Genomic DNA, 27,525 nt, shown 5'->3' on the forward strand with positions numbered 1-27,525 from the left:
ATCCCCAGCTCCTGTGTTGGCCCCAGCCAAGTAGTCAGGAGGTCGTCGGGCCCAGGACCCGCTGGGCGCTCAGCCCCAACATTCAGAGCAGATACCTGCACATTCTCCTCCTCCCACCTCCACACATGGCCCCCAACCGAAGGCTTACACACCGCCAGGGACTCATAAATAAACTCACCGCCCAGAGGCCTACAGAGCAAGGCAAGGTGCGCGCAGTTACCCGGCGGGAAAGGTCCGCGTCTGGCCGGGCTCCGGGAGTAAAGCGGTCGCCAGACTGGCTTTTAGATCTTCTTTTTCTGTCTGACGACCATTCTTCTTTCCTAAGCCCAGAAGCCTCTAAAAATGAATCATTGCCTCCACTTATGCACTGATAGGAGCTCTTAGATCAAGATTAGTATTTTGAAAAACTGATTGAGAGCCGCCTGATTAGACGAGGGTGGGTGGAAAGTCCGCATAAACACGCGCGCCCCCGCCCCACTTCCCAAAACAGCTCCAGCGTTCTCTATCTCCAAATGACCCACGCGATTAATTCGCCCCTTAGTAACCAAGCAGTACCCCAAGTTCATTTTGAAAACCCCAACCAATAGAAACGGTAACTAAGTCTCCCAACTGGCTCTTTAATTCCACTTTCAATCCTGGATACACAGCCTGACAGAGCCCACGTTCTGCACGACCGTCTTTCCATTCGCAGGAGCCATCACAAGACGGGTGCTATTGTATGGAAAATGCATTGTGTGGATTTTGCCACAGAATACTGATTTTTGCACTTGATGAAAAAACAAGCCTCTCTGTTCTCCACGCACAGGTTAGCTTTTCGAGAACTCGGTCCTCCGCAAGCCCTCAATTCTGTAAGAGGGCACAGATTAGGCAGAGCCCTCCCCTCCCCCCCCCCCCCCCCCCCCCGCCAAATTTGAGCAAGATTTCCCAGAGAGGACCCGCAGGGGGTGGCTAATCTTAACGAGTGAGAGCTACGCAAAAAAGAAAACAATGGCGATGGGAAAATGCTCTAAGGACCCTCGTTTGTTTGAGAGAAAAATGTAATTGGGGAAAAAGTGGACTTGCAATCTTTGGTTAGATCGGCTCACTTCACGGGAAAGTTTACTTCTCTACTCACTGCCCCTCCTCTCGCCTGCTGCTGACTGGTTTGGACCAGAGTGCACCTCCCTCGCTCCCTTCTGCACAGATAAGGCATAGAGATAAGACATGTGTATTAACTGTACATCCGTCTAATTGGAGCAACCTCACAAGATTTTGTGAAAGGCCTTTAGGGAGCAGACTAAGTATTCTTATATTACTTATGGTTCCGAAGTTTGCTTTGTTTTGTTTCTTATAAAGGGAAAGCTGGAAATAAAAATTTTTGTTAAATAGTCTCTTACCAAATTCCCCTTCATACACTAAGTGATGAAGTAAAGTTTACACTATAAAGAAGCTATTTAAACAAACACATCCCCCAATCCTAATCATAATTAAGGTATTCTGAAGACCAGCCCCTCCCTCCGCAAACCCTCAGCCAAAAATTGAGGCAGAACCTGACCGCAGGAGGGCTTAAATTTTGTCTAGGTCAAGATGAAAGAGCAATACTTTTTGCCTTGTCGCCTTAGTTTCAAGTCTATTCGTAATCAGTAGCTTTCGCGCTGCTCAAAAGTTCCCTATTTCAATGAGAAAACTTTGCAAAAGGAGCGCCTACCGCTGGCCCAGGCAGCCCCCAGGCAGCCCCGGAGCGTTCGCGTTCCTCCGCTAGCCCGGAGCGCTGCGCGTTTCAGCAGAACGGCCAAAAGGTTCGAGTCACCCAGACCTCGGCTTCCCCTTAGGCTCGCTGCGAAACGAGATGTAACCTGAATCTTTGTTTAGGTTTTGGTTGGGAAGCGAGAATTAAAAAGCCACGGCAAATGCAGAGAGCAGGTTTTTTTTTTAAAGGGCCTTTCCCAATAGGTTTTTTGTTGTTGTTTTTGTTTAATACTAAATCAGGAGCAAGTTGGCTAGTCCTGATAAAGATCTTCACAGGTAGAGAAGGCGGGTTTTCCTGAAGGAGGTGAGATTATTCCTCCAGGAAAAGACTCCCGCCCCCCCCTACCCTTCTCTCCCTTTATGTAAGGTTCCACCCTCTGGAAAACAAACTTCTCCCCCCCCCCTTTTCTTTTCCTGGAGGGATAGGCCTCAGCGAAGTTGGGGGGTGGGCGGGAAATCTTAAGAAGAGTCCACCCGAGAACGGGTACGGCCACAGCGGCCTCTTTGGACGGAGAGTTACTTGTAGCATCCGTCCTCTTCCCGGCGTCACTTTTATTAGAGCGCTGCGGAGGGGGTGGGGGAGATCGGCCGGCGCGGGCGGCCTCTGACCCTCCGGAGCTGGTATGAGATAAGCAGCCCTCGCAGTGCCATGTATTGGAAAAGCGCTCAGATGTTTGTGTGTAAACTGGAAGAAAAGGACGTGCCGGAGCTGGCGGTTCCCCCCGAGAAGGTGAGCGAGCCGACGCCTGGCCAGACCCGCTGAATCGCAGTTTCCTTTGATCGCAAGCTGTTTGGGCTCCTAAACGGGGTTCAGAAATTACCTGTAACAGCCTCATCTTCAGACCTGGCTTTTTTTCTTTTTTTTTTTTTTTGTTACGTAGTAGCGTTAGTCGGTAATCATTGCCTCCCTCCCCACAAGCTCACTTAACCTGAGGCATGGATTTGGAGACTGTAATTTGGGAGCCGAAGCCTCGAGCCTAAGGCGCTCTCGGGTACATGTGAGTCGTGTTTTTGTTCTATTTGCCGAGGTGAGCGTGGCGGTCGGGGAGAGAGAGGGTCGGGAGGTCCGGAGGGCTGTCGGGTGGGACCGAACCGTGGCGCAGCTCCCGGCGCCGGCGGGCGGCGGGCGCTAGCGGGCCTCCGGCAGCAGGGCGGGCGGGCCCAGCGCGCAAACCGAAAGATGCGTGGCTTCGCGAAGGCCTCCGGACATCCCGGGGCGGCCGGGAGCGCTATTTTACTTAAAATTCCGAAAGAAGCAAACCCCGGGATACGAGTCACACCATGGGTCGAGGAAGTGGGGGAAACGGACAAGCACTCATCTCTCTCTGGAATTAGGACCCAGGAGTGTCTCGCATTTTAAGTTTGAAAATCAACTGGAGCCTGCTTGTGCTCCTCAACGGGACGCGCATCGGGTACCGCTGACTGTGACTTTGCTCCGACGCCGGCAAGGATTACCCGGCGAGCACGGGGCCTTTCTGCGTAAACTCTGTGTGCGCGAGGACTCGGCCTCCGCGGCTGCGCGGGGCTCCGCGTGGGGAGCGCCCCGAGGGTCCCGGCGGAGGGCCCGGGCACTGCGGCGTTGGAGCGGATCTCGCCTGGGGCTGCCAGAGGGAGGGACTGTGCGAGCCCAGGTGTCAGTGACGCAGAGGTGTGGGCCGCTGGAGCCCACCCGCCGGCCTCCCACCCGGCACCACGGTCGGAGTTTTTGTAAAAGAAGGCAGAAAACGCCCAGAGAGGCTGCGCTTTCGTTTAAGAACAAAACTCCAGCAAAGGCTTGCAAACACTTGAGTAATGCGCGTTGTTGCTTTAAAACATTTTGACCGAGGTTGGGTGAGATTTTTTTTAATGGCACAAATTAAATTCAGCTGGATATTTTCCATTATTCGATACGCTTTTTGCGCTGGTTAAAAATAATCCTTTAGTAGCTCAAATGTTGACTTACTGAGCAATAAGTGGCAATTTACACCTTAAAGAAACGAGTGTAAATCACTCGCAGCTCTAATTGCTGCAAGTTTACGAAAGAGCTGCTGGCTCGATTTAATCTGAAGCATTTTCATTCAAATTGTCATCGGAACAAGCACCAGGCTTCTTAAATCCCGCTGTAATTAGCTTTCAAGTATCCTATTAAACCTCTTCACCTTTCGGGCTATCCAATTCAAAAAGCCCCCTTAAAAAAATGTCTTGCTCTTTTAATTGAGGTTATTAAAGAAATCAAGTTTCTTCCCCCATCCCCTCCTCAGTCCTCTTTTCTTCTCTCCCACCCTGCCTCTTCCCCCTCGTGCACCCCCTTTGGCCCCGCGATCCCCGCACCGCCGTGATTGACGTCTAGAAAGAAAATGCTTTGTGCCGGGATGATTGTTATTAACTTGTTATCCCCGGCAGGGGGGCGGGGAGCCGACGTCCTCCGGTGAGAGCTGGGGAGCCGGAGCCCCGAGAGCTCCGCCGCGCGCCGGGTGAGCCCTCGGCTCTCGGGTGGCCGCCTGGGTTCGCGACGCCGGGGCCCGGCAGCCCTGACGGGTGCACGCGCGGCCTGCGCGCTGGGGCCTTCATTAGCCCGCCCTGCGTGCGGGGAAGCCGAGGCTCTCGGCCGCGGGTGCGGGTTCGGGACTCCTGGTCTGTTTCTCCCCACTCCCCCCGCAGTGCCTGGGGCTCATGTCGGAAGAGTGCGGGCGGACTGCTGCCCTGGCGGCCGGGAGGACTCGGAAAGGCGCCGGGGAAGAGGGACTGGTAAGTGGGGAGGGACGCGGGTGCGGACGAGACTGGCCGTGCGTGGGCGGCGGCCCGGGAAGAGGGGCCGCGGTCCGTGCTCCTTCCCGGCCCAGCTGGCTCTCGCGGAGCGGGTGGAGAGAGGGTCTGGGGCGGGGCAGCGCCGAAAGCTCCGCTAGCCTGGCGAGCTGGGCAGGGTTTAAGGGGTCCTGGAGGTCAGGGGTCGCAGCCCCAGTGGGCGGTGCCTGGAGCTTGGACTCTGGACTCGGGGTGACGGCGAGAAGAGAGACCTCACCAACTGGGCGGGAAGGGGTGCTGCTGCTGGAGAAAGGGCGGGGAGTCGGTGGGGGCGCCCCGGGGGATCCGTGGGATGGGAGCAGGAGGGATCTAGAACCGCCTGCGACCTCGCCTCTTGGCTTCCTGCAGGTGAGCCCCGAGGGAGCGGGGGACGAGGACTCGTGCTCCTCCTCTGCCCCGCTGTCCCCGTCGTCCTCGCCCCGGTCCATGGCCTCGGGCTCCGTCTGTCCCCCTGGCAAGTGTGTGTGCAACAGCTGCGGCCTGGAGATAGTGGACAAGTACCTTCTCAAGGTAGGGAGCAGCCGCGAGGCCCAGGGGGAGCGGGCTACCCTAGGAGCGCTGGGAAAAGAGAAAAGTTTCTTTCCCCCTCTTTTCCACTCAAGTTCTCGCTGGAGGTTGTAGGCTTTCAAAGCAAAACAGACCAATCAAGGGCAACTCCTGCGGTGGGGAAGAGGAAGGGAAGAAATCTTACAATCTCCCGAGTTTCTGCAAAACAGCTCTTGTGTGACAGGTCTGGAAGTGCCCATACCCCGCCTGGGTGCACTGGAGTCAGCCGCCACCTCGTAGAGGAACGGAAGTGGAGAAACCCTTTTACCCCTTCTGAAGTACAGTCCTGCCTGATTCTTTCCACCGAGCCCCGGGCTAGGTAGCGCCTCTCCACCCCCAGTAGCACCCACACGCCGGGCCTGCTCCGGAGAGTCCCGGGCCGGTGTATGTGCACTGATTCCCCTTTGCAGTGTCTCTTTTGGGTGAGAACCACTAAGTGCTGTAACGGCTCTTTTTGGCCAGAATTTTAATATGGTCTTCTGTTTATTTACCTGAGGCTTTTCCAAAGTAAAAGTCCCTAGGAGCATTTAAATACAAATCATTTCAGTATCTTGCTCCTCTCATTAAGGTTTAATACTTCAAGGCCATCCAGTGCTTTTTTTTTTTTTTTTTAAATGTTATCTCCAGTGCTTGGGGGGAAATGGGAATTGATGTAAATTTACGAAGATAAGAAAGAAGCCTGGTACGAAGTGCTTCCAATGGTGGCGGGAGAGTAGATTGTCTTAATTTGTTTTACTTCTCTTAAAATATTGTGGGGGAGTTTTGGAGTGTAAATTCCGGCAGGCCACAGTTCTTCCTGTCATTGCCTGCAGGAGCGTGGTCCCATGTGTCTTAATCCTAATGCTCTGGGTTTGCAACTTCAATACCGCCTTAAAGCTACTATTTAAACTAATAATCTCTCCTACACTGAATTAGTAGCAAACCAGTTCACTTTCTATTCCCTCTCCACCAACCCTTCAAGCATTCCAGTTTTTCAAAAGAATTAATTATGGAGTGTATGAGTTCAAAAAGCAGGTTAGTGGGGTTCTTTAAATTTCTACCTCAGTGTACAAAGCTGCTTCATCTGTAAAGTGGAAATGATACCCTACAGATAAAACTGAGATAAAGCACCAAAAGATGTTTTGGTAAAAACATTAAAAAGTGACTTGAGTTAATCTTTATTGATTAGTAATTCTTAAAGTTGACAAATTAACTGGCTTTCTCATCAAATCTACGTTCTAAGATTCTCCTTTCAATGCTTCTAGACCTGGGCCTTTTTGGATATTTGAAAATCATCTTTTGGATCAAAAGTAGCTTATTTTCAGCACTTCCTCTCAATAATTAGCATAATGCTTAAGAATGTTTCTGAAGGGATCAATAAAGTCTTTAACACTTCATAGCAGAGAGGATATAGAAAAACTTTATTATAAAATGACTTTTAACACACCCTCTGAAATAAAGTAGTTTCTAATATTCATCTTGTATATGTTAAAATATGTTTATATATTTGTATGACATGGAATATGTAAGTTATTTAAGCTTTCCTTAGTAATAGGACTGGAGTCCTCCCAGGGAAGTCTTCTACTTTAGTCATATCCTACTTTCTCATACATATTAGTACATTAGCTCTAACAAAAGGTTATTACCATATGATTATATAAAAATTCTAAATTCTTAACTTTTTTTCCATTTTGATTCTTTATCCATCCAGATAAGTTTGAACGCACAGCACTGGGGGGGGGGGAAATTGTTAGACCTAGTACAGTATTTGAGGTTATAATTTTTTTAATATAGAAAATGCCATATCATGAGGCAATTAAAATGGAGTTAGAACAACAAAAAAAAGCACAAGATGAGGTAGATGTATCTATTGCCCCATCCAACACTTTAGTGCCCGAATGTTTGGGTGGCTTTCTGGCCTAGCCTTACATACACATACATATACAGATTGAATCACTTCCAGCCATCAGGGAAGGTTTTAATTCTTCAGAATTTTCTCTCTTCACCTTACTTTCCTCCCTGGAAAAGAAATGAAAGATGGAAGAGGTTTTTTATTGTTGTTGTTCGTTTTGTTTGTTTCTAGTAAACTTTGAGGAAATGTGAAAAATCAGGCATTCCATCTGGCTTTAGAGAGTTAGAGGGTGATCATATAACTCTGCCCTGAAGCCTGAATCTACCTTTGCTTCCAAAAGATAAAAATAAAAAATAAAGTAAAAACAGGTTAGATAAGATGGAAATGCATAAGAAGGCCCTAAACAGTGGAATATGAAAGACCATACTTAGAAGACCATACTTCTAATCTTCAACTTAACTGGACTCATTTTAGGAGAAAATAGAAGGGAAATATATCTATTTTCAGGACAGTATTCCCCATTGTTAATATTTTCTATTGCTTCTTTGCTATTTTACATGTTTTCTTGTATAGTAAACATGTACATCTTTTGTAACAAAAGCAAAATTTTTTAAATTTTACCAAAAGAAGTACATAACTGTGATTGGAGGCCAGTGAAACTTTTTTCCCAGCTTCGAAGTACCTTTTATCTGTGATGAACAGTAGTGCTAATCTGACAGAATCTTTGGATGGATGATCTTTGTTACAAAATAATGTAGCAAAGGGTATATTTAATAATTTCCCATTTTCCCAAGTTATCTAATTCTTATTTTAGGCATTTAGATCCATTTGTAGTGCGTAACTTTTGTTTTTGCATAACATCAATTTCAAATATCACTGCTGTTCTTTTACATGAAATTTAACTACGCATAAGCTTCATTCTTGAGTCAGTGTAATAAGAGCAAACTTGAGGAGTCTGCATTACAGGCAAGTTCAATCCAATACACGTCTGTTTGTGAAGGCTGAGATTGTGGGGCGTATACTATGATGGCCACCATTTAAGGTGAGGGTAGTTATGATTTGTTCCCTGAACTGATAATGATATTTTATATTCCTACTTAGAATATATAAAGTGCTGTGATGTATTAAAGCACTATTTTCTGCCTCATTTCTTGAAGTATAAATGACAAACAGGGCTTGGGTGCCTTTTTAGAACTACTTATAATTAGATTTACTTTTTTCTCCAGTAGCCAAATCATTAAGTAGGGTTAGCAATACTTTACCCCCTTGATCCTATTATTTAATTTTAAAAGGGAGCTGGGGCTTCTGCCACATCAACATTTAAATCTGCCTTAGCATTTCTATTTTGTCAGCAAAATGGATTGTCTGACTTCTTTACAATGTAAGTATCTTTAAAAACTTCATTTTCACTGTCTTTCTCTCTCATTCTAACTGGTGCACAATTTATAATAATTTGGCCAAAAATTAGATTGTGAAGTTATGTGGTTTCACTTCTTTAGCTAACATGTTTTATGGTGGGAAGAACTTGGTAAAAGAAAAAATAAACCAGTATATATAGAACTTCAAAGTGTTCAGGAATTTGCCCTGTGTTCATAGAAGTTCCATTTTTAAAAAAATGTTTTCAAAGAAATAAAATAACCTTTTTTAACACAAAATGTCCAATTTGTTACCGTGATTTTTCTGGTTGGGTCTAAGAGAATATGTCTACACACATACTTATGTAAATGACAGCTTTTCGATGGAAACAGAGTGTGTATTAAAATAGTAAGGGGCCAGCTTTGTGAATTGTGTAATCCACAAAGCCAGTGGATATCCTCTGAAGTCGTAGAGTGATTTCTCATCCCGCCTCTTTTCCCTTCACAGGTGAATGACCTGTGCTGGCACGTCCGGTGTCTCTCCTGCAGTGTCTGCAGAACCTCCTTAGGAAGGCATACCAGCTGTTACATTAAAGACAAAGACATTTTCTGCAAGCTTGACTATTTCAGGTACCTTGTGACATTTTGTTTTAGTACATGGATATTCCAAGAAATTATTACACAAAGAGAATTTTGTAAATAGGCTTTCTTTTCCAGTTTTATTTATTGAAGCTCAGATTTTCTTATATATTTCAAAATAAGAATGCTTTATATTTTTGAGGTATAATATGTATTAAACCAAAACAAAATAAGCCTGCTTATCTGTTTTAGGAATTCAGTGTACAAAACTAATTTTAAATAATTATTCCCACTTTGGCAAATGAAAGTTTTAGGTATTAAAAACAGGGATACCTCTTTGCTGTGCATAGGTATAAAGTATGGAATATAAAATGACTTATTGTAACAAAGCCCCTTGTTTGGGGGAAGGGTAAGCTGAAATAAGTATGGAGGGGGGAAATCCAAGTTCTGTTTAAGCTTTTACCCATTTACTGTAGAGTGGTCCCTACTCACACACCTATAAAATGCCTGCAGATTGGAGACTGATAAACCAAATTAATCAGAATTGACTATTGCAGTATAAGAAATATACCAAATCTAATTATTCTGCCTAAAAATCCTGCTTCTTTTGTCTGTTCTTTGACCTTTATTTTGTCAAATTATATTTGCCTAAGATATTAAATGCAACATTTTCTGTGTGATCTCTTTGTAATTATTGAAATGTACAGGGTTTTTTAAGTATAATTCAATTCTTAATGGATAGCTCTCTAGAAATTAAAATTGAAAGTCATTTGAAAGCATGACTTTAAAAAATTACCATATTTTTTCTTATTTGTATTTCCAGATAAAGAAGAATGTTCATTGTGAAATTGGGAAGTTAATATTATATAATGAAGTTTGTAATACTAATTGTGTTGTTTATACTCAATTTGAAAACTGATTTCAGAGAGTTTAGTGATTGATTTGAATAAATTGCTAGGTAATTTAAAGCACTTCATGAAATCCAGAGTCCTTTATTTTATAAAGTTACAGAATTTTATAATTACCAAAAATGTATATTTCTCATCAGATATACGCTTCATTTCCTCAAAAATAGTAGCAATGTGCCTTGTCTTTCACTTAGGATATATTAAACTTAACTTTACGTAATTGAAAGATTTTGTTTCAGAGACTTATTGAAGGTCTAGTTCCTCAGGACCTGTTTATACTTCATATTTTATCATGTTCTGAAATATTTTTAGGATTAAGTTTTTCAGAATTGTTTTTTAAAATGGTAATAGCTCTAGAGAAATATTCACGAATAGACACTGACACATACACTTCCCCAGACTGGTGTGGATGTATGCCGAGCCATGACAAGGTTGTGAAAGGGGCTATGACAAAGAGTGCCCAGTCACTGGGACTGAGGGAAAAAAGATACTATTTGTATCTGGCATTTTGTTATACAACTCATCTGCATTTAATGTTCAGAGGTGTCTTCAGAAGTTTTAGGTAACATTCCCTCCCCCTCTTCTGTGGTTAGCAGTGCAACAGTTTACTCACCAAAGGAAATAATCTGGTTTTTCTGCCTTTCCTTGTTCCCAGTGTGAATAAGCTCTGTTTCTCTGATTCTTCGATAATATCAATTTCACATGTTTAAAGTTGAAATTGTTTTAACTTTAAAAATGATATTTAAAGCATTTTCTAATTATCTCAACTTGGTTTTAAAAAGTCATTTACATCTTCAGTGGTATGCTTTTGCGTTTTTGGGTTTCAATCTGTAGTGTGTGGGCATTTGTATTGTATCTTTTGTCTCGGGTAATTTGAAATGCACTGATATTTGTTCCAGGAGAGATACTGAAACATATTTCATTTATTTTAAAAGGAAAGAATCCAATCTTTCTTTAAAGTAACAATGAGAAGTTTTTGTTCTATAAATTGGTTTGAATTATGACCATATCTTATCTTGATTGCTTTTTAGAAAAATAATTGATTCCTGTTTTATTTCAAAAGATTTAAATACTTAGCTCAGTCCAATGAGTAATATAATGTATTGGTTTAATCTCAAACTGATGAATATCTCACCAAGCATTCAAATTCTTACCTCCTGCCCTTCTATTTATGCAGAAGGTATGGAACTCGCTGCTCTCGATGTGGGAGGCACATCCATTCTACTGACTGGGTCCGGAGGGCCAAGGGCAATGTCTATCACTTGGCGTGCTTTGCCTGCTTTTCTTGCAAAAGGCAACTTTCCACGGGAGAGGAGTTTGCTTTGGTGGAAGAGAAAGTCCTGTGCAGAGTACATTATGATTGCATGCTGGATAATTTAAAAAGAGAAGTGGAAAATGGTAAATATATACTTAAAATACTTTTGAGTCTTTTGGAACAGTGAATACAGGACTAAAAACCATTTTTCCTTCAGGTCATTTGAATGCATTATTTTGTGCAGTGTAATTGTGGTAAAGCTCATTAAGCACTTTGCTGTTTGTGATGGTGTCCATCTGTTTATTTGCAGGGAAGGCCACGCCGTGTGTGTTAGCTTTGTGCCATATTTTTAGTCAACAGCCTTGAGTTTAGGATCTGGTTTTGCTTTTTGTAACTGGCCATTTCCCTGTCTTTGCCTTCTTAAGGATGAGCTTTAGATGTGTACTTACAACTTTTTGTACTTGTGACTAAGCATTCAAACCTACAAATGGAATATTCTACAGTTTTTTTCTAGTGTGTTTAAACACTTAATTCAAGGGGTTTGGCAATCTAGAAGATGTATACAATTTCACTCCAAGCCAAAAGATGTAAGAAGCCTGTTATTGTATGACTGGTAGACCCATCTGAGTTACAAACATGTGTGGTGTGTTTTTTAAATATAGGTAATGGGATTAGTGTTGAAGGCGCCCTCCTCACAGAGCAAGATGTTAATCATCCAAAACCAGCAAAAAGGGCTCGGACCAGCTTTACAGCAGATCAGCTCCAGGTAGACATGACAATGAATTTATAATTTTTGAAGCCCCTACCTACCAAAACGAACCAACCAAGCCAACCAACCAACCAACCAATCTCTATGCTGTCTAAAATCATTTTTATGTTTTCAAAAAGGCTAATCTGTGCTTTTTCTGAGAAATATGTTGGTGAATGTATGAAATATACTTTGTGCCCTAAAATATTGATCAATATTCCCAGAGTTATATGTACAAACCAGTCATTCAAGCTTTGTTTTCTGGGTTCTCTTGGCATTGACATCAAAGTGGAACCAAAATGGTTGTCTTTCCTGACTTCCTGATAAAATCACCTTAATCCCAGCACTGGCATTACTACATATAATTGTGACAGAAGACAAAATATTTTGGGACTCAACAGAGAGAGTCATACAATATGGTTGTGGGTCTATGAGACACTAATGTGTGAATCTTTTTAAAAAACTGCAATGAGTCTTTTAATGGAAAAGATTCTACATTTTCTGAGAAGGTTGATTATGTTCCCTGAAAAGGGAGGGATTATTTTCAGTTTAGTTGCCCTAAATATAATTGTCATAGGTTTGATTTATGTAATTGTCAAGAAAATTATTAAATAATTATTCCTTGCATTATATTAAAATCTACACATATAATGGTTCTTTCTGGCATTTTTTTAAGATAAAAAAGTCATGTTTTCTAAAAGATTAATGTGGCTGAGGTATTTTTTGTTAAGGTCAAGTGACATTTATTAAGCACCTACCATCCACTGCTGGGTGCTTTATACATTGTATCCATCTTAGCTCAGACTTTAAAGGACATTTATACAATGTTAACAAATAAGTGCAAGTAATTTTTGAAAAATCACATATAATATTCTAAGACCTGCCAGTATTTATGATGAATACAACTGTCTCAAGAAGAGAATTTTTATTTTGAGAATGATTAAGAAAGAAATCTTGATGGGACACAAATATTCCAAGGCAACTTACTATTCCAAGGTATTGGAAAGCAATCTAGAATTAAAACCTAAAGCCATTCTGAAAATTTTTCAAATGACTATTTTAAATTTCTTAACTTAGGAATGGAATAAATGGTCAATAAGTAATAAATGAAAGTTAAGGCATTGGAAAGAAATATCTCTGTTTGGGCCTTGCTTTTCTGGGTGCTTTATGGGAAGATCACATAAAGCCCTAAATCAGAAGATATGAGTACCTGTGAGAGACCTGGCAGAAAATGCCCAGTAGCTAAAAGATGTGTGAGAATAAATAAAGGTGCATATAAACAGAATCTTTAATTAAAAAAATATATTTTTGAAAAATTTTTTATTTAGAGAGAGGGAAAGGAGAAAGAGAGACATCAATCTGTTGTTCCACTTATTGATGCACTCATTGGTTGTTTCTTGATTGATTCTTGTATGTGCTCTGACTGGGGATCAAACCAGCAAACTTGGTGTATCAGGATGATGCTCTAATCACCTGAGCCACCCAGCCAGGACCACTTACTTTTTTTAAAAATAGGCCATTCCCATAAGGGCTGGCTATAGTTTTAATTATAAAACAGATCTAATATAAAAATTTATTATTACAATTATAATTATGAAAATTTGAAGCCACATTAGGTATATAGACAATCTCATATAAGAAGATAAATACTAATTAATAAAAAGGGAATAATATATGTGGTGGACTTTGTGTGCCAAGCCATATGATAGGCATTTTCTCTACATTATCTCTTTTAACCTTTACAACAATTCCTTGTTGTAGGTAGCCTCACCCAAGAGGTGCAGGAACTTTCCTCAGGGTAGATAGCCAAAGGAATGCAAGAGAAGAGATTTGGACCTTCCCTCCAAACCTCTGGTCTTTTCATTTTGCGTGGCCTCCAGAGAGACCATGAGTCTGTGCCTAGCAACCTTCCACTCAATGGTAGTAGCAACCGCTAGAACGGAAGAGTGAGACTCTGAATCCTGTAGATAGCCTTAATGTTTTAATTGCAGATGTGCACACACTATTTATTTAACCATGCTTTATTAAATGGAAATGTGCTGTGAATCATGTTTTTAAAAAAACTTGGAATCATAAGCTTTGAAAAATGAAGGCAGAAAGGATGTTTTCAGAGCATGTTCTCACTTACTCAATATTTATTACTGCGGGTTGACTGAAACAAATGGGACACCACCCGTGTCCTCGAATGGTTCTTTATAATTTTGGAATCTGGGATAGCTGTAGATTTTTTTAAAATTTGAGTAATTATATTTTGCCAGAACCTCTAATAAATCAAGTGATGTGCCCTCATTTTCAAATTGTCCTGCCTTCAATAAAATAATAAAATATGGTAGGTGATCAGTAAGTCAAGACTATTCATGAAGCACCTGCTTTAAAGAGCAGAGTTCAAATGGGAGGGAATAAACAAGATAATTTAAAAAAATTCTTCTTTGGAAACCTATGGAAGAAAAAGTGGTTTCTTTTTCTTCAAAGATTTTATTTATTTATTTATTTTTAGAGAGAGGGGGAGGGAGAGAGAAAGAGAGGGCAAGAAGCATCGATGTGTGAGAGGTTTGGTTTCCTCTCTCACGCCCCCCAGCTGGGGACCTGGCCCTTGACCCAGGCGTATGCCCTGACTGAATCTACCGGGCAACCTTTCCATTCACAGGCCAGCACTCAATCTACTGCGCCACTCCAACAAAGGCAAGAAAAAGTAGATTCATACTTACAAAATAAAATACTGCTTTGTGTTGGCATAAACATTTCAAATGCTGTCTCATTTGTAGAAATATTTAAGAAATTTCAGCCAATATTAATGGTTCCCTTACTGTATTTGGATGCATTTGCTCAATGACTATTATGTGCTAAGGTTAGCACGTACTGGAGTCCACTTTCAGGATGAGTTGGTTGGTCAGCTGCTACTGTGCAGAATCATGACGTTTCTGGCAGAATTTCTGGCCTTAAAATGATGAGTGTCTCTAGAGGCTTACTCCTTGACCATTTTAAAAGAGCTCAGAACAGGAGTAGGTTGGGTTTTGACATCATTAGTGATTGGAGAATAATAAAACTAAGTTAAAATTAGAAGCGTTTTTATTGTTTTTGATGTATTAAACATTGATAAGTACATCTTTTCCTTTAGCACAGTCCAATCCTAAACCATAAGTGTTGATTCAAGTTTTGCTTTATTTTTTGATGAGAAACTACCTTATCAAATGTAATTTGGTTTCATTATTAAACTTGTGAATTTGAAATACATTTTTGAAAAGCATGCTGTTTTTATTCTGTAAATTATCAATAGTGGATCTGAAAGCAAATGCTTTTCTTCTTCAAAATTAAAAAACAAAGACAGTCTGCTCATTCTTTTTTCTCCTTGAGATTTCCATGCTCAGGATTCTATAAACACAACTGTATTTGCATGTGAAATAATAACATGTGTGAAGCAGGAAAGGAAGAATGACGTGAACTAAGTGAAATTACAAAATTTTAGGTTGATTCTATCCATTTCTTAAAGCAAAAATACATGTGCTATTTACAGAGAGTGTGTGGACACAGTTGGACAGGAAGCCAGGAATACCTTATCCTAGAAGAGTCACTCATCAGAGAGAACTTACCTGAAAAACGTATAATTTGTAAACCTCATAAGTTTTCCTGGGACAACTTCGGTGTTTTTTCACCACACTGTCTTCAGATTTTCTTCACATCGTCAAGTTCATTATGTCACAAACACTATTGACAAGAAGGGGGATATGAAGACTGAGACATTCCCTTTGGCCTCAAGAAACTCACTCTGCTAAGGAGAGCTAGACTCACCAAAGAATTATTTAGCTCTCCTGCCAGCAGTGCAGCGGCAGAAGATAGTGTTACAGGAGGATCATAGTGGAGAATGGCATTGATATCACCTGCTGCAAGTGGTGTCTGGACTAGCAGAGCTGAAGGTCTTTAGTTAGGTTGGTGGCACCACCTCGGCCCCACGCCCACGGACATGCAAAATCAAGTTGAATGCCAGACTCCCTCTCTTATTCTTTATAACACTCTCTCCATATTTTATTATACTTCCCTCAGCTGACTGACTTTTAACTAATAAAATACAAATATCCTACTTGATGCCTATGGTTAACCTTTTCTGAAAGAATCCAAAAACCTTAGCTTGCGCTTTGTATTCTGATGCTCCCTCCCTCTCTTCATGCCTCTCTCTTAACCTTGTATGGTCAGTAGTTATTGGCATATCTGTATCTTTTTCCTGGGAAGTTGAAATCAGGGACAGTTTTTCATGGGTCACTATCTCAGAGTACGTACTTAGCACAGTGGCTCCAATCCAAAGGTTCACATCAGAATCACCTGGGGACTTTTTCAATATACAAATGTTTGGATTCCAGGGAATTCTCATTCAGTGAGCTGCTGGGTGTCTCTTTTAGATCCCAGACATTCCTTTGCACAGAGCAAGTACTCAAAACAGTGAATGAAGGAATGGTTACGGTTCCATGGAATACATTCGTTGTACTGTGTGCCATTTGCAGACTAATAAAAATGTAGGGGCCTTAAATCTGTTCAGCTCAGTAGAGGCTGAAGATAATTGTGATGTGATTTTTGTATTTTAAAAAGTTTTCTAATGCTAGCACTTTTTAACAGAATGGGAAAAAAACAGTAAATAGACTTAATACTATTTATGCATTTTATTTGTGAGTTGTAAGAATGGAACGAAAGAAAAGTTGAGACACAAGCTTTCTATATTGCAATTGATGATTTTTTAAAGTTCTTAACATAGCAACTTGAATGTAAATTTACAAAACATGCGTTCTTTTCCTTTATACATATTTCCCTATATTGATTTTCAATTAATAAAATACAAGTATCCAGTTTTCTTGCATGTCTTCTCTCTAGTCATGAAAATGCAGAAAATTGATTTCTTTTGGCCACTCACTACTCACGTTTTTTAAACAACAGGTTATGCAAGCACAATTTGCTCAGGACAACAACCCAGACGCACAGACCCTCCAGAAACTGGCCGAAAGGACAGGCTTGAGCAGGCGTGTGATACAGGTGACTATTTTAAACATTAATCAAGAGATACTAAAATTTCTATTGTAGGTCTTTATGAGTGTACATTGTTTTGTGAAGACTTGTCAAAATGTTAGCCTCTCATTATAGTTTTCTTCACACTCTAAATTTAAAAAAAAAAAAACAAAAAAACCCTGATAATTAGCCTGCTTGGCCTGGGCTATCATTTGTTAAATGACTTATTATACAAGTTACTTCATTCAGTGCTCATAGTGACCCTGAAAAGTTGGCTAAAAAAGACAACTGCGGTTCCAAGCTAGATCTGGTTCTGAGGTCAGTATTTTTTCTGCTTCGCTATGATTGTGTGTGTGAGTGACTCTGTGTGTGTGTGTGTGTGTGTGTGTGAGAGAGAGAGAGAGAGAGTGTGAGGGGTGTTGGTGGTCTTTGTTAAAGGTCCAGGTAGAAGGAGCAACCTGAACAAAGCTAGGGAGGGATGAGTAAAAGCAGATTTGTGTTTGCAGAGTGTGGAAGCAGAAGCTGTCGGAGCTGAGTGTGGAGAGGCCTGTAAAGGTAGAGTTCTTTCCTAAGCAGGGGAAAGCCATAGTATGTAGTTTTAGGAAGGAAAGTGTGGTGACAGTGCATGGGAAGAAGTGGAGTTGGGAGAGGACAGATGGAGTTAGACAGAGTAGTTCGGATGTCCAGGAAAGTTCTAATTTTGAAACAAAAACTAAGTGGTGCCGTGGCCTGGAATTCGAGGACCATTCTGTGACTGCAGTGAGGGCAGGTGCTGGATGCCAGAGAGCCAAGGAAAGGACCAGACACTGTAAGCGGGAAGCAGAGAGAAGTCAAAGTCCTCAAGGAAATGGTGCTACGAACAGGAAGAGTAAGGTCAAAAGAAAGCTGGTTTTGTAGCTTGGAGGGAGATGATTTCCACTTCTCTCTGCCAATTACACAATGATGGTGCCATTGACAAATAAATGGGTATTCTCAAGGATGGACAGAACTCACGCAAAAAGGTCTAATGCTATGAAACTGGGTAAGACCCTTTAGAAAAAGATTATAGACAGTAAAAAGTGAAGAACCGATCTTAGGGAGAGAGCAGGGTAGGAGGTGCTGCTGGAGTGAGACACAGGAGCAGCCGGTGTGAATGGGTGAGTGAGGGAGGAGCATCTTGCGGGCTGGAGGAGTGAGCTGGGCTGAGGACGGAGATGGTCAACTGTGACAGGTTCTTCTGGGGGGATCAGGGAAATAGAAAATAATTTTAAACAGCATTCAAAGCTCAAAAAATTAAGGAATTAAAGCAAGCAGGATCTCGTCTCTGCAAGGCGATGCAGAAAAAGATAGGTTTCACTCATGACATAGAACTTTCTCAGTAGGAAAGCCTACAAAAATGTCATGGTCTTCCACTGAAGGCAGCGAGTTTCCTATGCCTGGGAGAGAAGCTTCCTTCTTTGCTGCGGTCGGTCAGACACAATGGGCCGAGGCTTCCTTATAATCTGAGACTCTGCAGCAGCTGTCAGATTCATGACTAGTTTTGTGAGACCTCTTCTGATTCTCTGAAGAAGTAAGGACCTCAGCCAGACATCTCTCATGTAGTATCCATGTATTTCAGTCACCAGTACTATGAGCAAGTCAACTTGATTCCACGCACTACAACTTGGAGAACATATTTATTGTTGGATGGTGGCTTTTAATATGTGAGGATTGAAGGAGGTGGGCAGAGGTGGAGGAGGGTACAGGGGGAATACACGTGATGGAAGGAAACCTGACTTGAGGTGGTGAACACACAATGTAGTGTACAAATGATGTGTTGTGGAATTGTGCGCTTGAAGCCTGCGTAATTTTGTTAACCAGTGTCACCCCAGTACATTCAATAAAAAGGAAAAAATACACGAGGACTGGATTTAAGTATTTCTGATAAGACAGCAAAGGAAGGAATACCAGCATGCAAATATGTGTACACTGGGTGAGCACAGAAGTTTGACAGTTTTTTGTATGGAAAATAATACAATAATGATATATAACATAAGAATAAGCTGTGTTTTGCATACTCACAAATATAAGCCTACATTTTCCTCACCCTGTGTATTATTTGTATATATACAGGTGTGTATATAACTTAAATATATAGTTCTTCACAGTATTTTTGAAGAAGTAAGTGGTAATCATGACCTACTCGCCCAGCCTACTTCCTAGCTTTCGAGGACTTAAAGAAAAGAGTTTTAATTACTAGGCCTTGATTCTAAGATGCAAACTAGGTTATATGCAAAGATTAGGTAGAAACAATGGCCCGATACACAGAGACGATCTCACCTTCACTAGCTGAGTCTACTTAGACATTACTACAGAGCAGATTGTCATTGTACTAAGATCATAGAATAAAATGGGTGATTTTACTTGTAACACTCCTCACCTGGATAAAACCGCTATTCACATACCCTTTCAGGTAGGCGAATGTGTAAGTTGTGTACCTGCAGATAAAGGGTAAGACAGGGCTATTTCTTTCAGCCACTGTTCTGGGAATACCTTTTCATACGAAGAGCTACATCATTTGTACTGCTGTACATATTAAGGGTAGAATAATTTATTTAGTTTATTTCCAGATTTTTATCATATAAATGCTTCAGTGACCAACATTGTGTATATACTTTGCATGCTTGTTCAATTGTTTTGATAGGATAAATTTATAGAAGTGGGATTGTTGAGTGAAAAATGAAACATTTTTAGGGCCTTTAACCGAAAGCACAGAAATCACTTTCAGAAAGTTTCTATCAGTTTATTCTGCCAGGAGCTATTTCTGAGAGTTCCTCTTCCCCAACCCTGTGAATCCCGAGTGCTGTCATTCTTTAACATCCCTTCTGGTTTGATAGTGAGAAAATGTCCTTGTTTTTATATTTTTTCATTATCAGGGAACTTTAACCAATTTGCTTATTTTGTTTTACAAGTTGTTTTTTTGGCCCACTTTTCTATTGATTTGTTTCTTTTCTCACCATCTTTCTCTTACTAATTTTTATTTTCCATGTTAAATTTTTATAGTTTATCAATTTTCTTTTTATTTTTCCCCACAGGGAACTGTTTATATTTTTATGTATTCAGACTTTTCAATATGTTTTCTCATAGCTTTGGCCTTTTCCATAAACATGATTTCAGTTATTTACACCTGCACTTTATCTGGAATTGACTATTGGTTACACACTGGGTAGGGATTTTTCTGTATTTTTCCTCCCAAATAATTACCTAGCTTTCTTATTTTTCTATTTTTTTAATTTATTGATTTTTTTAAATTGTTCTTCCACTTACTTATACATTCATTGGTTGATTCTTGTATGTGCCCTGACCAGGGATCGAACCTGCAACCTTGGCGTATTGGGGCAATGCTCTGATCAACTAACCTACCCAGCCAGGTCTACCCAGCTTTCTTAAATCAGTATTCTGCTTCCCCAATAATTTAAAATTCTATCTTTTCATACACCAAATTTTTATATTTGGCTTTTTGGAGTTTCAAAGAGATTCATTTTATGCATTAGTCTTTTCTTTTGCAGATTGTCTACATGACCTGCTTTTAGCTTATATAGTTTATAATATAGAACTCAAAGCATGTGAAGTATATCGCCTGGAAGAAATTTTAACTCTTGTTAAAGATTTGCAAAGCAGAAGGGAGAACTTTTGTCAGTGAGGAGAGTCAGTGGGCTTGTGTTTGAATTCTGAAGCTAGGTAGTCCTCACGTCGGAAGTTAGTTTCTGAAGTCTGGTGTCCTTAGCTATATTTTACTGCACAAATTACATGACACTGTGTGTTTACAAACCTCTCTCTGCTGATTGATTCCCTGTTGATCATCTTTCCAAGGAGCTCTTTGAATCAGCATTAAGGGAGTGATTCTGCTGTTTATGTCATGCCTTCTTTATGTTTACTTCTAAAGCCTGGGATTTTTTAAAAACAACTGAGTAGGCCCCACCCAGTATATAATCTACTGGAGACGTAAGATGCTTTCGAGAAACTCTGGGAACCACAGTGTTACGTGTGTTAGGTCGTATGTAGTTCTCTGGGTGTGTGTCTTCTAGATACTGCCCAGGAACAGGCAGGTGGCAGCAGGCTTCTTTTATCAGTTGGAGAATGTGTGAGTGTATCTCCTTGTCTGGGTGGGTGACAGTAGTGGCAGAAGGAGCCTGTGGAGAGGGCTGTGACTGAAGACTTTGGGTATGGTCTCTATATGGGTGTCCACATTCCAGAAGAGGGAGAAGGCTGTGACTTCCACCCCTTTTCTTTGATATGTGCCTACGTCTTGCTCCTGGAACATTCCTTGGTGCTTCCTTTCAGCCACCTGCTCAGAGCTGCACACCCCATTCATTACATTTTTCATTTTTTTATGACTTTATTTATTTATTTTTAGAGAACGGAAGGGAAGGAGAGAGGGAGAGAAACATCAGTGCCTCTCACGTGCCTCTCACGTGCCTCTCACATGCCCCCTACTGGGGACCTGGTCCACAACTCAGGCACATGCCCTGACTGGGAATCGAACCAGCAACCCTTTGGTTTGCAGGCCAGCACAGGATCCACTGAGCCACACTGGTCAGGACCATTATTCATTTTTATTTCTTTAGTTTTAAACCTTTCAGTTTATATTTTACCAGCCCTCTATTTTTGGATCCCCAGGGCAGGGTGTGTCTTAGAAATCAAGCCAAATTTTTCATATAAATGTTTTTGCAGCTTCCTTCATTTCCACATTATTTAGACTCGATTCTCTTGTCCCCAGCCCAGGGCAAGGACTTATGCCCCCAGCCTTTCCTTGGCCTTTACCTGAAACCCCAATTTTCTTATCTTAATTTCCTTAAAGTTTTTATCCCTCCACTTCTCATTCTCCTTGGGACAGAATTGTTAGGTATGATGGCATGGAAACGCTATATTATTTTAGTAGAGTAACACTCTACAGTTAAGTTTTATCTTACGGCAGGGAGTTGAAACACAGGCGGGTGTGCTGCTAGACGCATTCTGGGCAGTCTAATCTTACCTGCCTGACCTGGATGTAAAACTGCTTGTCCTGAATTTGCTTCCTTTGTTTCTGTGGAAGAGTGGACAAGAAGGTGGTTAGCTCTTTACATTTTGTGAACTGTTTCACCATTGTTTGTATTTTATTCTACTTAAATATAACTGCCCCCCCCCATTATAAGCCTGACCTTAACATGCTTCCTAGGGAACAGACTATGTATACACCAGGAGAAATTGAAGCCAGCAGGTTAAAATATGCCTGGAATAACTGAATAAAGGGGCCTGTAGAAAGCTTTAAGTTCTCAGTAGGGATTTTAGTCATTCGAAAAAAAGATTTGAAATAAGTCCGGCAGGTGTCTAAGAATACATTTAGTAGTGTATTTTTTTTTTCTTTTGAAGTTCAGCTTAAAAGGCTCTTTCTGTTTCTTTTTTTGTCCCAAACACCAGTAGTAAAATCAAAGAAACTTTTTTGGAATTCTTGAGGACCCTTCCTCTTTTTATTTTGGAAGATGCTGATTTAGTATAGAATTGGTTTTTAAGTAAATCTTCAAATAGTTATTATTTGAGTGAGGAAATGGCCATTGGTATTTTTGTGAAATTATTTCTTTTCTGTCTACAGACCTTTTCAAAAGCTTACTTAGACTTATACTATGCTTGTACGGGAGAGTCGTGGAGGTTGCATCCCCTTTTAAACTGAGTTGTAATGTACTCAGAAGCTGATATGTGACGTGGCTACATTGCTTTTCTCCCTCAGGTGTGGTTTCAGAATTGTAGAGCGCGCCACAAGAAACACGTCAGTCCTAACCACTCCTCCTCTGCCCCAGTCTCTTCTGTCCCGCCCTCCAGGCTGTCTCCGCCCATGTTAGAAGAAATGGCTTATTCTGCCTACGTGCCCCAAGATGGGACGATGTTAACTGCGCTGCATAGTTATATGGATGGTAGGTATCCTAACATTTAACAGCTGTCTCCCAAGCGGTCAATAGCTGACAACCTCTAGTATTAGATCACTGATGAGATTCACTTTTTGAAATATTACCTCAGTAGTAGCTGTAAAACATTGTGCGAGGTTTAGTAGGGAACAAAACTACCCAAACGTTCTTATTTCTGTGACTGTATTTTAACACTCACTTGACAGCAAAAATACAAATATTGATATTGACTCTCAGTGCTTGATTTCTACTTAGGAAAAAATGTTTTGTTTGGTTTTTCACCTGATAAATATTTAAATAATTTATTTTCCTATGGTCAGAGAAAGTATTCACACTCAGATTTTTAGACTGGAGTCGACTTAGTTTTGTTAAAGAAACTTTTTTATTGAAATAAACACACATATAGTAAACTGCACACATAATAAATACACATGATAAATTAATAGAATGGACATATCCATGTAAATACTACCCAGACGAAGTAGCAGACCACAACTAGCACCCCGAAAGCCTCTCTTATGTCCCCTCCCAATCATTACCTTTTTCCTCCAAAGCAACATTGCCTTGACTTCTAAAATCATGTTGTAGTTTTGCCTTTTTGTGAGCTTTGTACAAATTGAAACGTACAGAATGTATCCTTCTGTGTCGTACTTCTTTCAACTACATTGTTTACGAGATTCATTTGTATTGTTGCAAGAACCAGTGATTTGTTTGCTTTCGTTGTTACGTGGGATTCTGCTGTAGGAATACAGCACAGTTTATCCACTCTCTGGGATAGACATGTGTGCTCTTTCCACTTGGGGCTTTTATGAAATGCTGCTATGGACTTTATCGTGATGGCCTTTTGGTGCACAGTAATTCACACTTCTATTTGGTATGTACCTGAGAATGGAACATAGGGTCATAGGCTACACATATGTTTAAATTTTAGTTGATTCTGCCAAACTGTTTCCCATAGTGATTGAAGCAGTGTTCACTTGGACCAACATATGAGAGTTCAAGGTGTTCTACATCCCAGCACTTGACATAGTGTGACTTCTTAATTCTAGCCAATTGATGGTGTGTACTGCCATCTCATTATTTTTAATTCGCATTTCTCTCAGTGACTGACGAAACTGAGCATTTTTCATTGGGCATCTTTATATCTTTTTTTGTAAAGAGCCTATTTATATCATTTTTCTGTTGATCTATTGGCTTATCTTTTTTTTTCTTGATTGGTTTCGATTCTTGTTATATTCCGCATATAAAGGGTTTTTTTTGAATGATTATATGTGTTGCAAATGGCCCCTCCTGTCCAGTGGCTTGCCTTTTTCTGCTCTGTTAAGGGGATGTTCTGTGGAGCGCCAGTTCCCGATTTTAATGTTGTTCATTTCATCAGTTTTTTCCTTCGTGGGCAGTGCTTGTCTGTACCCTGTTCAAGAAATTGTTCTTACTCAACAGTAATGATGATATTCCTGCAGTATCTTCTAGAAGCTTTTGGCATTTAGGTTTACAGTCCATCTAGGATGGAATTTTGTCTGTGATGTGAAATAGGGAGCAAAGTTTATTGTTATGTTGTCAAAAATACTAATGTCCCAGCCGCTTTGTGGCACCGTATTTGCTATACATCAAAGGTCCGTATGTGTCAGTTTCATTGGTGTACTTATTATATTAATACCTGATTGCTTTAATTATGCTAGGCCTGTAATCCTTGATATCCTGTAGTGTAAGTCTTCCTATTTCATTGTTACTCACATTTGTGTTGCGTATCCTCTACCCTGAATTTTACCGGCTGTCAATTTCTACCCCTCAAAAAGGAAAACAGTTGAGATTTTCTGCAGTCTATTGTAGGAAACTAGCATCCTAAATAGTTCCTAAATAGTTCCCAAAGCTATTGCAGGAAAGACTGGGTAACAATGTCTTTCATATCATGAACACTGTACGTTTATTAAGGTCATCCGCAAATGTTCTCACATAGTCTAGTAGTTTTGTACATCTTCTGTTACGTTTATTGATGAGTCTTTGTTCTGATGCACTTGTTACTGGTATTTCCTCTGTATGTGGGAATCTAGGTTGGCAGCTATCTTTTTCATCACTTTGAAGAAATGAGAACATTTTTTTCTGGCTTCCAGTGTTTCTGTTGTTTAAACTGTGCTTAGTTAATTAACCTGAAACCACTTCTTGGTAAAGTCAGCTGTTGCTCTTACTCTTGCTTCTTTGAAAGTAGATGCCTTTTTTTCCTCAGCATTTCTCTTTGTGTTCACTTTTCAGTTTTATTATAATGTGCTGTACTAGAGATGCTTCTTGAATATCTAGTTCGATATGTTCCTGCCCTTATGAAAAAATTTCATATTGTCCAGCCTTTCAATCTTCCATGCTTTAGTCTAGATGTTCCCTTCTAACCTATCTTCCAGTTCACTAATTCACTCTCTGATATGATGTAAAACTCGTCCATCAAGTTCTTAATTTTAGTTCTTGTAACTGCAGCTTTAGAATTTGTATTCCATTCTTTTATACAATTTCAACTTCCAAGCTGAAATAGTCTATTTTGTCATTTTGTTCCTTAATAAAATTGTTTCATTAATTATCATTATAATAATGTCCATGTCTGATAATTCCAATATCTGGATTTTGGGGGGTCTGTTCTACTGTTTTTGTTCTTTCCTCTTTGTTTCCAGTAGAGCCATGTTTTCTTATTTGCCTTGTTATTTTTTTGTTGTACTTCAGATATTGGATATGAAAAACTAGAAATAATTTGAGTTTCTGGGTAATGACCTTCCACCAGAGAGGATTTAGTTTCGCCTTTGGCAGGGAGTGCGCTAGGGGAAGATCAGTTTAACCCAACCAGGCATCCATCCTCAGGGGGGTGGTGTGTTTCTGGGTTGCCACGACTTAGATTTGGACTGTTCAGATCCCAAACAAAGCCTGTGTTGTTTATTTTATTTCTGTCGCTTTTAACTATGGCATCTCGTCAGTGCTCCCTGATCTTTCATATTTGTTTTCCACCACCCTGCCAAAGTCTAACTCCTGAAAACTCTGCTATACATCTCAGCCTCTCATGCATTTATTTAAAAATTGTCACTAGGGGAAAAGTAGCCTCATTTTATCTCTCTCCTCTTCTTGGAGTTGACTACGTTGGTCTCCTTCATATGCCTTCAGACAGATTTTTAAAAAATTTTGTCCAGCTTTCCTGGTTGCTCTCAGAGGGAGGTTATGTTTGAAGCAATGTAGACCTTGCTGAGGGTGGAATCTTCATTTTACGTTTGGTTAAGTAGAAAATCAGAACCTGTGTCATTGCAATCACTTACTTAATGCTAGCACCGACATTGGATGTGCTCGCATGAACAACTGTTGTGTTGCCTGAGTCCAGAGTGTTTGATCTCTGTGTAGGGAGGAGGCAGTTAAGCATTCACAAACGAGAATTTGGGAGGTCATCTTATCTACAGACACCTCCATATGAAAGCTAGAGACCTATCTGCAGACAAAGCACGTGTGTCTTTCTAGGGACAGGGTAAAGTGCAGTGAATGGGGTATGGATGGAGGGCAATAAAGTGGCAGAAGCTGGGGCATAAAATAAAGATTTAGGGGTGAACCATTCCTAGCTTCCCATTTAATAATATGCTCATGATGTTGAACAAGTTCGTTCTCCTGCTGAGGGCAGTGGAATGAGTGTAGCTTGGCGCCCGCAGCTATGAGTAATGAAAGCACATTGCCTTGGATTGTTTTTGTTTGTTTTGTTTTTAAATCAGTTTTACTCACCCTGCAAAACTGATCCACAAATTTCTTTCTATTTTATAGCTCATTCACCAACAACTCTTGGACTCCAGCCCTTGTTACCCCATTCAATGACACAACTGCCAATAAGTCATACCTAATTTCTTTTTTCAGGGATAGAAAGGATTAAGGATATAAACTTGTCATTTATTATGTGTAAAATGCCATTGAAAAGATTAGTGCTGATTTTTTATTTAACGCCCAAAGCACTTCTGACATCATCTTGCTGCCCAGGTACGTATCTACACTTGGCCTGCAAGACACTTTTATTGATTTTTCATTTTTCGTAAAACTTATGTTTACAAGAAGAAAACAAATCAAAACTTTTTTTTTGTATTGTCTGGAAATAGTTCACTCTAGTGTGTATCTGTTAATTTATTTGTCATCAAAAGAGCACTTTGCCTAAAAGAAAGGACTGACAAGTGTGCAAAATGTTTACAATCCTTTGTGAAATTGTAGTTTATCATTAGTTTGTATCTGTAAGTTATTGTTATAAATATTATCTGTATTTTTTTGTTACATACAACTTTATACTTTGAGGCTTGTATCTGTGAATTTGCAACTGAAATTTATTTTGCCAATGTTTTCCGATGAACTGAATAAAGCTTCTGTTGTAGCATGCCATGCAAACACATTATTGTGTTTGTGGTTGATGAGTTATGGCTGTAAATAACACTATAGTTTAAAAGCCCACCATTCTAAGTTTATTAAACATTTTCCATTATCGTGAAAGTTTCAGTCAATGTGTCCTTTTGGTGTGTGTTTTCAGCAGTAAGTTGACTTTAATGTCTTTCAAATATAACAACTCTTAATTTAAAAAAATTTCATTTTGTTTTGAGCTGTGTTGGGAGTACATTTTAATAGGAAACTTATTTGTTGATCATTGCACTTACTCAACAAAAGAACACATGAAAACATCTAATTTGGCAAATTGTCTCTTTCAGACTCACTAATAAAATTAATGTGAAAGAAAAGGCAGAGCACTTTTCAAAACGATCTTTTGGGGTATCCCATGTCAGAAATGAAAAATGGGCCGTCAGCATGTATTTCTGCAGGGGTGACAAAGGAGGCCGAGAAGTCTTTGGAGTTTCTGAGCAACGTTTCTGGAGCAGAGACTCTGCTTTTTCCTCCTGGTGAACACTCTGT

At 40.5% G+C, this 27,525-nt stretch overlaps 1 protein-coding gene across 2 annotated transcripts; it reads left to right on the plus strand.

The window, feature by feature from the left end:
• The first annotated feature begins 2,297 nt into the window (after positions 1-2,297).
• On the plus strand, positions 2,298-27,117 carry LHX8 (LIM homeobox 8). Of its 2 annotated transcripts, none has more exons than XM_071220801.1 (10): positions 2,298-2,458; positions 2,610-2,726; positions 4,369-4,455; positions 4,861-5,022; positions 8,753-8,874; positions 10,909-11,129; positions 11,649-11,752; positions 16,658-16,753; positions 22,452-22,635; positions 26,404-27,117. In XM_071220801.1, exons 3-10 carry the CDS (start codon positions 4,381-4,383, stop codon positions 26,478-26,480), a joined length of 1,041 nt encoding a protein of 346 aa, XP_071076902.1. In that variant the 5' UTR covers positions 2,298-2,458; positions 2,610-2,726; positions 4,369-4,380; the 3' UTR covers positions 26,481-27,117. The 2 variants fall into 2 exon arrangements, with proteins under 2 accessions (XP_071076902.1, XP_024421351.1); XM_024565583.3 differs by having other exon boundaries at positions 2,648-2,726.
• The last annotated feature ends 408 nt before the right edge of the window (positions 27,118-27,525 follow it).

This window comes from Desmodus rotundus, chromosome 3 (assembly GCF_022682495.2).
Source record: "Desmodus rotundus isolate HL8 chromosome 3, HLdesRot8A.1, whole genome shotgun sequence".
In the NCBI taxonomy this organism is placed as follows: Eukaryota; Metazoa; Chordata; class Mammalia; order Chiroptera; family Phyllostomidae; genus Desmodus; species Desmodus rotundus.

Excerpts from the sequence above, each read along its gene's own strand:
- LHX8 (XM_071220801.1), top strand. The coding sequence starts at position 4,381 with ATGTCGGAAGAGTGCGGGCGGACTGCTGCCCTGGCGGCCGGGAGGACT. Across the intron at positions 5,023-8,752 it reads TGGACAAGTACCTTCTCAAG|GTGAATGACCTGTGCTGGCA; the intron begins GTAGGGAGCAGC and ends TTCCCTTCACAG. Across the intron at positions 11,130-11,648 it reads AAAAAGAGAAGTGGAAAATG|GTAATGGGATTAGTGTTGAA; the intron begins GTAAATATATAC and ends TTTTAAATATAG.